Source organism: Cebus imitator, unplaced genomic scaffold (genome assembly GCF_001604975.1).
Source record: "Cebus imitator isolate Cc_AM_T3 unplaced genomic scaffold, Cebus_imitator-1.0 Scaffold188, whole genome shotgun sequence".
Taxonomy (NCBI): Eukaryota; Metazoa; Chordata; class Mammalia; order Primates; family Cebidae; genus Cebus; species Cebus imitator.
The window spans coordinates 5,625,193-5,635,519 of NW_016107503.1; the positions used below are offsets into that span (position 1 = coordinate 5,625,193).

General features: G+C 46.7%; 1 protein-coding gene across 2 annotated transcripts; it reads left to right on the top strand.

The window, feature by feature from the left end:
• Window positions 1-3,023: 3,023 nt before the first annotated feature.
• MCL1 (MCL1 apoptosis regulator, BCL2 family member) lies at window positions 3,024-8,219 on the top strand. 2 transcript variants are annotated; one of them, XM_017546361.1, is made up of 3 exons: window positions 3,024-3,980; window positions 4,305-4,552; window positions 5,306-8,219. In XM_017546361.1, exons 1-3 carry the CDS (start codon window positions 3,293-3,295, stop codon window positions 5,420-5,422), a joined length of 1,053 nt encoding a protein of 350 aa, XP_017401850.1. In that variant the 5' UTR covers window positions 3,024-3,292; the 3' UTR covers window positions 5,423-8,219. The 2 variants fall into 2 exon arrangements, with proteins under 2 accessions (XP_017401850.1, XP_037600847.1); XM_037744919.1 differs by lacking the exon at window positions 4,305-4,552 and having other exon boundaries at window positions 5,306-5,430.
• Window positions 8,220-10,327: the final 2,108 nt, after the last annotated feature.

Sequence of the window (10,327 nt, forward strand, 5' to 3'; positions counted from 1 at the left end):
CTCCCAAAGTGCTGGGATTACAGGCTTGAGCCACCGCGCCCGGCCAACACTTCATTTCTTAACAAATAAAAGGGCCAGGTGCGGTGGCTCATGCCTATAATCTCAGAACTTTGGGAGGCCAAGGAGTGCAAATGGCTTGAGGCCAGGAGTTTAAGACTGGCCTGGACAACATGGTGAAACTCCATCTCTACAAAAACACAAAAATTAGCCAGGCAAGGTGCTGCCGGCCTGTAGTCCCAGTTACTTGGGAGGCTGAGGTCGGAGGATCACTTGAGCCCAGTAGGTCGAGGTTGCAGTGAGCTGAGATTGTGCCACTGCATTCCAGCCTGAGCAACAGGGTGATACCCATCTCAAAAAATAATAATGAATAAAATACAACTTATTTTATTATTATTTTTGAGCCTGTTGGCCAGGCTAGAGTGCGATCTCAGCTCACTACAACCTCCGCCTCCCGGGTTCAAGCGACTCTCCTGCCTCCGCCTCCCGAGTAGCTGGGATTACAGGCATGCACTGCCACGCTCAGCTAATTTTTGTATCTTTGGTAGAGACGGGATTTTGCCATGTTGGTCAGGCTGGTCTCAAACTCCTGACCTCAGGTGATCCACCTGCCTCAACCTCCCAAAGTGCTGGGATTACAGGCGTGAGCCACTGTGCCTGACCGAACATATTTTATTAGAGTGAAACTTGCATTTCCTTTTCTAGCCTCTGTACAAGGAAAAACCATTGCTCTTCCTATTTCCTCAATCTTTCCCCTTTACCACCTGATAAAAGTTTACTTTATAAAGCACGACAGCAAAGCTACCTCTTCCATAACACTTTCCTCTAGCTCTCGGCCCAAAGTAAATTTCCCAGTCTCTGAACTCCAAAATGAAGTTGTTAATGCGTTGTATAGAGTATACATTCCATCTCACATTACGGATAGTTGCTGTGCAAGATTAGAAGTTCCTTAGAGAAACTATTTCTTATTCACTACAACCACAGAAGGCTTCTGTCCTCACCATTCATACTACAAACCCCTATGGGTCTAGCTCCTGCCCGAAACATAACTGGATGGTATGGGTGCCATATTGCCTTACTAAACTGTGATATTTTGGGGAAGTGTGTGATTCACGCCCTATAAGTCCAACATTTTCGTTTATCTATCTTTTGAGACCGAGTCACTCTGCCGCCCAGTCTGGAGTGCAGTGGCGCCATCTCAGCTCACTGCAACCTCCGTCTCTTAGGTTCAAGCAATTCTCCTGCCTCAGCCTCCAGAGTAGCTGGGATTACAGGCACACGCCACCTCACCCATCTAATTTTTGTGTTTTAAAGACAGGGTTTTGCCGGGTTTCCCAGGCTGGTTTCGAACTCCTGGGCTCAAGCGACCCACCCACCTTGGTGTCCCAAAGTGCTGGGATTACAGGCCTGAGACACCACGCCCGGCCTGTAATCCCAACACTTTGGGAGGCCAAGGTAGGAGGATCGCCTGAGCCCAGGAGTTCAAGACCAGCCTGGCAAAATAACAATACTCCATCTCTACAAAAAATAAAAAAAATCAGTTGAGCATGGTGGCATGCACCTGTCTTCCCGACTACCAGGAGGCTGAGATGGGAGGATCGCTTCAGCCCAGGAGTCCAGGAGGTTGAGGTAGCAATGAGCCCTGATGGCACCACTGCACTCCAGCCTGGGTGACAGAGAAAGACCTCATCTCTAAATAAATAAATAAATGACCTAGCTCACCTTTCCCATGTCCCTCAGCATCTTGCTTTCAAATTTTAGCTATGTTTTTTACAGATCTTTTAACAAAAATGCTGCTTTAATTAACGTTAACTTACATGGTATATAACTGGGTCCTTGTTCTCAAGGGGTTTACAAAGCCCTAGAGTCATATGTGCCTTATTATCAATACAAAAATAAATGGTGTCAGCCGGGTGGGGTGGCTGTCTGTAATCCCAGCACTTTAAGAGGCCGAGGCAGGTGGATCACTGGAGGCCAGGAGTTCGAGACCAGCCTGGCCAATATGGTGAAACTACGTCTCTACTAAAAATACAAAAACTAGCTAGGTGTGGTGGTGCATGCCTGTGATCCCAGCTACTTGGGAGGCTGGGGTATCAGAATTGTCTGAACGCGGGAGGTGGAGGTTGTAGTAAGCTGAGATCGTGCCATTGCACTCCAGCCTGGGCGACAGAGCGACTGTCTCAAAACAAACAAACAAAAATGGTGTCAAGGCCGGGCGCGGTGGCTCAAGCCTGTAATCCCAGCACTTTGGGAGGCCGAGGCGGGTGGATCACGAGGTCAAGAGATCGAGACCATCCTGGTCAACATGGTGAAACCCCGTCTCTACTACAAATACAAAAATTCAGCTGGGCATGGTGGCGTGTGCCTGTAATCCCAGCTCCTCAGGAGGCTGAGGCAGGAGAATTGCCTGAACCCAGGAGGCGGAGGTTGCGGTGAGCCGAGATCGCGCCATTGCACTCCAGCCTGGGTAACAAGAGCGAAACTCCGTCTCAAAAAAAAAAAAAAAAATGGTGTCAAGACTCTCAAGCAAGTTGCTAATGGAGTAAGACCTATATGTAAATAGCGCCAAAGACTATGAAACAGATGGGTGAGGCAAGCAGAGACGCAGGAATAGTTTAGCTGCAGCAGTTTTTGCTTAGTTCACTTATGTAAATGGTTCTTTAGGGCAGTCCATGGATCATCCTCATTTCCAAATGAGACTCCGAGTAGAGAGCTGGGGATATGCAAAATAACTACAAGTCCCCAACCTATGCCCTCTTAAGCATCCCTGTCATTTAAGAGAGTCGTTCCCATCCATCAACTTCCCCGTCTTCTTCCTTCAGCCCCTGGGTTAGTCAGTGGCTGAAATTTTGGTTTGGTAAAAAAAACCTCCGGCGAAAAACAGCAACTGGAGCTCGCGAATCAGGTCTCACGGAGGTAGCCACGAAAAGGCACGAGGCGCGCACGAGAGAGCTCGAGCCCTGGAGCCCAGGCGCTCGGAGCCGCCGTTACGTAACCGGCCGCCAGCGCCTCGGAAGACCGGAAGGCCCAGCTCCGGCCCCGGCCCCGCCCCGCGCCGGCCGCCAGTAAGTGCCGTGCGCAACCGTCCGGAAGCTGCCAGCCCTTTCCCCTTTTATGGGAGGACTTTTTAAAAAACGTAAGAGTTCACTGACGCCACCGCGTAAGACTGGTCCTAAAACCGTGATCAAGGAGCTCCTGGCCACTTCTCACTTCCGCTTCCTTCCAGTAAGGAGTCGGGGTCTTCCCCAGTTTCTCAGCCAGGCGGCGGCGGCGGCGGCGGCGGCGGCGACTGGCGATGTTTGGCCTCCAAAGAAACGCGGTAATCGGACTCAACCTCTACTGTGGGGGGGCCGGCTTGGGGGCTGGCAGCGGCGGCGCCACCCCTCCGGGAGGGCGGCTTTTGGCCACGGAGAAGGAGGCCTCGGCCCAGCGAGAGGTAGGGGGAGGGGAGGCCGGCGCGGTGATTGGCGGAAGCGTCGGCGCTAGCCCCCCGGCCGCCCTCACGCCTGACGCCCGGAGGGTCGTGCGGCCGCCGCCCATTGGCGCCGAGGTCCCCGACGTCACCGCGACCCCCTCGAGGCTGCTGTTCTTCGCGCCCACCCGCCGCGCGGCGCCGCTTGAGGAGATGGAAGCCCCGGCCGCCGACGCCATCATGTCTCCCGAAGAAGAGCTGGACGGGTACGAGCCAGAGCCTCTCGGGAAGCGGCCGGCTGTCCTGCCCCTGCTGGAGTTGGTCGGGGAGCCTGGTAATGGCTCCAGTACGGACGGGTCACTACCCTCGACGCCGCCGCCAGCAGAGGAGGAGGAGGACGAGTTGTACCGGCAGTCGCTGGAGATTATCTCTCGGTACCTTCGGGAGCAGGCGACCGGCGCCAAGGACACAAAGCCAATGGGCAGGTCCGGGGCCGCCAGCAGGAAGGCTCTGGAGACCTTACGACGGGTGGGGGACGGCGTGCAGCGCAACCACGAGACGGCCTTCCAAGGTAAGGGGGCTCGTAGTCGCCAAGCCTCACTCCCCTCTTCCCCATCGCTCCCCGGACAAACGAGTCGGGGTTGAAACGTGTCTGATCCTATTCCCGAAACCAGAATGTTCTGGCCATGAGTCATTGTTTCCGCCCATCTAGATTCTTTTGGAAATGGCAGCTCTCGTTCAAAGACCGGAAAGGGTGGGATGTCAATTTCAAGTGGGGTCGACCTGAGTTCTCTCAATCCCTGTAGTGACTTTCCCCGCCGTGGGTGGGCGGCCGAATCGTGCGCGGGGCTTAGACAAAGGAGGCCAGGAGGACCTGCATGCTTTTCTTCCCCAGGCATGCTTCGGAAACTGGACATCAAAAACGAAGACGATGTCAAATCTTTGTCTCGAGTGATGGTCCATGTTTTCAGCGACGGCGTAACAAACTGGGGTAGGATTGTGACTCTCATTTATTTTGGTGCCTTTGTGGCCAAACACTTGAAGACCATAAACCAAGAAAGCTGCATTGAACCATTAGCAGAAAGTATCACAGACGTTCTCGTAAGGACAAAACGGGACTGGCTAGTTAAACAAAGAGGCTGGGTAAGTTTGCCTTAAGGGTTGAAGGGGGCCTTGGAGTGGAAGTAGAATGAAGGATTTTTTTGAGAGAGAGGTGGGGATGTCTGAAGGTTTTTATGACGCACGGCTGATCGCAGGCTCTAACTAAAGGACCACTAGTTATTTGATGTTTATTTACGTAATAGATCCTTAGAGGTAGTGGTTTGGCGGTCTTGAATTGTATCAAAAATCTTGGTTTTTCTCTAGTCTATTTTTGTTCCAATTCAGTTGAATTCAGCCGATTCAAACCGTGGAGAAATAAGTCACCAGGGGAGCATAGCTGAAATACATTCCTAAGGCGCTCTCTATTTTAATTGAGAAGATATGGAGCCTGCGTTGTAAGCAGAAACCCAGATCTGATGTAGGATGTACGTTGAGAAAAACTAGTCTGCGCAGTTGAGGTGTTACTGAGATACTAGGTGGTGGAGATTTGAGAGTAAGGTCTTTCGTCTTTTACTTCATTGGAACTCTGGAAGTCCCTTTGTTTAGATAAATCCTAATATGACCAAGAGAGTACTGTAAAATCAAGTTTAACCATTATGGGTGCCCACTTAAGATTAACTGAAGAACTTAGAAATGCCCTTTTTTTTTTTTTTTTTGCCTCAGGGGTGAATAATTGATTTAGGATTGTTTTACGGGGAAGCCTTAGGTAACTTCAGTTCACCTTTTCTCTGGATAGTAGTGTTAAGAGAGCAGAAACCCATACTTGAAAATGTGCTTTTCTTTTTTGTTTTCTAGGATGGGTTTGTGGAGTTCTTCCATGTAGAGGACCTAGAAGGTGGCATCAGAAATGTGCTGCTGGCTTTTGCAGGTGTTGCTGGAGTAGGAGCTGGTTTGGCATATCTAATAAGATAGCCTTGTAAGTGCAGTAGTTGACTTTTAACCAACCACCACCGCCAAAACCAGATAACATCTGTGACAGCAGCTGGACTCCAAGCTGTAACTTCCAAGAGTTGCCCTCTAGCAACCTAGCCAAGTGGCAGAAGATTATGGCTAACAAGAATAAATACGTGGGAAAAGAATCTCCCCTTGATTCAAGAGTCACTGTCTGAAAGAAGCAAAGTTCAGTTTCAGCAACAAGCAAACTGTTAGGGAGGCTATGGAGGAGGACTTATAGATTTAGTGAATATGGTAGGGTGGAAAGAATTTTCTTGTTGAGAACAGGAGAGTGGCCAGTAGCCAGGCAAGTCATAGAACTGATTAAATAATACCCGCCGAATTCATTAATATTCTGTAGTGTTAAGAGAAGCACTAACAATGCCAGTGAGCTGTGTAAAAGCTACAAGTAATAGAACTAAGACTGTAAGCCTCAGTACTGTACAAGGGAAGCTTTTTCTCTCTCTGATTAGCTTTCCCAGTATACTTCTTGAAATAGAAAGTCCAAGTGTGGCAGGACTTTTATACTTGTTATACATTGGCTTGGTTTCCATGATTCTTAGTTTGTTAGCCTAGTTTATGGCCAAGAATACTTGATGGAAGGCTCAGTAGTTATGAATATGGATATCCTCAGATTTTAAGACAACTTGTAAATGTATTTGTAAAAATTGTATATATTTTTACAAAAGTCTATTTGAAACAAAGGGAGAGAAGTCTTAAATTTACATTAGTTTTTTTCATGCCCTTTGAACTTTGCAACTTCTGTAATTAGGAATCTGTTCCTTAAAGCTTTTCTATGCTAAACTTTGTTCTGGTCAGTAGAGAGTGTATACAGAACGAATTGATGTGTAACTGTATGCAAACTGGTTGTAGTGGAACCAATCTGATTGATAAACTATGCAGATTTTAATTTTCCTATCTGATTTTGGTAAGTATTCCTTAGATGGGTTTTTCTTTGAAGTCCTGGGATTGAGAGGTTGATAAATGGAAATTAATCTTTTCACTTAGTTATATGCAGGTTTTCAATAATTAGGTCTAAGTGGAGTTTTAAGGTTACTGATCACTTAACAAATAATGGGCTCTGATTGGGCAATACTCATTTGAGTTCCTTCCATTTGACCTAATTTGGTGAAATTTAAACTGAATTGACGAGCTCATCTTTAAAGCTTCTACTAGAAGATTTTCAGCTTTTCCGAATGGAACTCATTAGCTGTGTGCATATAAAAAGATCACATCAGGTGGATGGAGAGACATTTGATTCCTTATTCGCTTAATAAATTATAAAATGATGGCTTGGAAATGCAGGCTAGTCTAACCATGGTGCTATTATTAGGCTTGCTTGTTATACACAGGTCTAAGCCTAATATTTCAATAAAACAAATACTTATTGTTTTGTTTCTATTAATGATTTCTAAACTTTGTTTCAGATTTTTGCTTTGGCATCTTTGGATTTCAGGCTTGATGTTCTTTGAGACTTACCTTTTATTTCCTGTCCTTCCTTGAAATAGCTGCTTGTTCTGCTCCCTCTGCAAATATTTATACATCTTTCCCCTGCCATCCCTGAACTCTTCCTAGCCCTTTTAGATTTTGTCACTGTGAAACCCCTACTGGGAACCTGAGTGACCCTCCCTCCCCACCAAGAGTCCACAGACCTCTCATCTTTCATGAACTTTATCCTGTTGGGAATTGGTAATACCATGGGTGCTGTGACACTACAGTCATTGAGGGGTGGGAGGAAGTCCCTTTTCCTTGGACTGGTTATCCTGTCTTTGGGGGAATTGTGTCAAAATTCCCCTCAGGAATTTTTAGAGGAGGGAACATCTTATGAGGCTTTCTCTAAAGTTTCCTTTGTATTTGAGTATGCTCACTTAAATTTACATGAAAGAGGTGAGCTGTGTAACCTCAGAGTTTAAAAGCTACTGATAAACTGAAGAAAGTGTCTCTGTTGGAACTAGGGGCATTTGAAGGCTTCAGCCTCAGAACATGACCTTTAGTCTGTGGACTCCATTTAAAAATAGGCATGAATAAGATGACTAAGAATGTAATGGGGAAGAATTGCCCTGCCTGCCCATGTCAGAGCCATAAGGTCATCTTTGCTAGAGCTATTTTTGCCTATGTATTTATCGTTCTTGATCATAAGCCACTTATTTATATCATGTATCTCTAAGGACCTAAAAGCACTTTATGTAGATTTTAATCTTAAGATCTGGTTACGGTAACTAAAAAGCCTGTCTCCCAAATATAGTGGAAACAAGCGCATAGATGTGAATTGGCTTTTAGGGGCCTCACTTCCCAGTTAATTCGATGTGACTGGAAATACAAATAAGGATCTTAGTTGATAGTTTGGGCTTGGGGCAGTGAGGGTTTAGGGCACCCCAAGTGGTTTGAGAAAGGTGAGTTTAGGGCACCCCAAGTGGTTTGAGTGGTGAGTTTATAGGGAGAAGGGGCCAGGTGGTCTAAGTGCTGACTGGCTACAAAGTTGAGGCAAATCCTCCAAAAGGGAAAGGGACGGGCTGCTTAGAAGGATGGCGCTCTCAGCGACTTCTGTTTGACTTCTGTTTGTCTTACGCTTCTCTCAGGGAAAAACATTCAGTACTCTAGTGTTCGTGTACATTCTGTTGGGGTCAACACCTTGGTTCTGGTTAAACAGCTAGTGCTTCTGACAGCTGGGCCAGGAACGGTTAGGACCAACTACAAGTTAATATTGGTTGTAAAATGTAGTGTGTTTTCCTAAGTTCCTGTTTTTCCTGAGAAAATAAATCTTATTCAAATACAAGGTGTGTAATATGGGTCTTTTCTTATCGACGCCTCTTAGGCAAGCTTTTTAGAGAAGTCAGCTGAGCAAATACTTGTAGGTGAATTCAAAGCAAAAGTCCCACAAGGCTGATTTGCCTTAGAGCAAAAGACAGTTCCTTTCTTCTATTCAAATTAGAGGTGTTGGGTTTTTAATGAAATATGTTACTGCTGTACTTGGAGGAGTTCCTAAACCAAATTTTAATAGAAAAAAGTCAAAATCTTAGTCTTGATTTTTGAATCACCAAATGCTGGTATGATTTTTTTTTCTTTTTTGAGTCAGAGACTCACTCTGTTGCACAGGCTAGAGTGCAGTGGTACAACCTCACTGCAGCCGCAGCCTCAGCCTCCCAGGTAGGTGGGATTACAGATGCCTGCCACCACGCCTGGTTAATTTTTGTATATTTAGTAGAGACTGGGTTTCACCAGTGTTAGCCAGGCTGGTCTGAAACTCCTGACCTCAGGTGATCACCTGCCTCAGCTTCCCAAAGTGGTAGGACTATAGGCGTAAGCCACTGCGCCCAGTCTTGATTTTGAGCTAAGAGGGGAGGGTACTGTACAGCAGTTACTGTATCATCTGCATACCTCTTAACCTTTTGAGATGGAGCAGCTAGAATAACATCTAAAGAGTTTTGATGAAGTTCCTGGCACTTGTTAAGTACTTTTCCCCTTCCATTTTTCCAAAAGGGAAGTGAAAAGAAGCAAGTCAATTTCAAAAACCCTATCCTGCCTTTATTTTCAGCTACCTTTGAAAGGGAGCCGAATCACCATGGAAATGTAAATATGTGAGGTTTGCATATTTGGTTTTATGTCCTGAGCACCAGACATCAAACAGGATTCTGTGCCTTCAGTTGCATTTCCATTTCAAAGGCCGGCGTGGTGGCTCAAGCCTAGAATCCCACCACTCTGGGAGGCCCAGGCGGGCAGATCACTAGGTCAAGAGATCTGAGACCATCCTGGTCAACATGGTGAAACCTTGTCTCTACAAAACTTAACTGGGGGTGGTGGCTCACGCCTGTAATCCCAGCTACTTGGGAGGCTGCGATGGGAGAATCGCTGGAACGCAGGAGGCATGGGGTTGCAGTAGGCCAAGATTGCCCCACTGCACTCCAGCCTGGTGACGGCTGTGTAAGTGCATTCCCAAGCCCAAATCTTGTCCTGAGTTAAGTCAGTGCTATTGCTCCCATTGATGTGCTGTGATCCTTTGCTCAGCACCTGAAAAGCTTGAATTTAGTAGTAACTGGGTAACCTTAATCACTAGAGTCAGAATAATCAACACTTCCCTTTATTCGACACAACCAAACTTTCTCAGTTCCTGTTTTGTGTGTAGGCCAGATCTTGCTTCATACTGTTTTCTTTCACAAAATTTTTCTTTAAAACAGTTGTGACAGCTGAAGGTTTTTTGCAAAATTAAAGTGAAATAACTTGTACAACTGCTAAGGAGCGTGGCTCCAGCCAGATGCCCAAAGCACTGACACTTAATTCCTGGAGTTCAGATGATCAGTTGAGTGTCTGTTGTAGTTTTTTGCTTCACTTTTTCGATCATTATGGAACTTTGTTTCTAGAACGCTCCCACTCTTCAAAGGCTTCTCCATTTCGAATTTGAAAACTTAATTCCCTCCCTCTTAGTTTCAAAGTTGTTACAGTGTTATCTTAGCTATGTGAAGTATGTGGAAAGTTGGGGGTTGTAGATTTTTCTCCAGGCGGATTATGAAACACCTCTCAGGCCTGGCACAGTGGCTTTCGACTGCAGTCCCAGCACTTTGGAAGGCTGAGGCAGCCGGATTGCCTAAGGTCAAGAGTTCCAGACCAGCCTAGCCGACATGGTGAAACCCCATCTCTACTAAATATACAAAAAAAGTTATCCAGGCGTGGTGGCGAGCGCCTGTAGTCTCAGCTATTCAGGAGGCTGAGGCAGGAAAATCCCTTGAACCCGGGAGGCAGAGGTTGCAGTGAGCCAAGACCACGTCACTGCACTCCAGCCTGGGCAACAGAGTGAGTCTGCATCTCAAAAAAATGAAAAATAGGCCAGGTACAGTGGCTCACACCTGTAATCCCAGCACTTTGGGAGGCCAAGGCAAGCAGATCACC

Coding starts and splice junctions, on each gene's coding strand:
- MCL1 (XM_017546361.1), top strand. CDS start 3,293: ATGTTTGGCCTCCAAAGAAACGCGGTAATCGGACTCAACCTCTACTGT. Junction 3,981..4,304: donor CCACGAGACGGCCTTCCAAG/GTAAGGGGGCTC, acceptor TTTCTTCCCCAG/GCATGCTTCGGAAACTGGAC. Junction 4,553..5,305: donor TAGTTAAACAAAGAGGCTGG/GTAAGTTTGCCT, acceptor TTTGTTTTCTAG/GATGGGTTTGTGGAGTTCTT.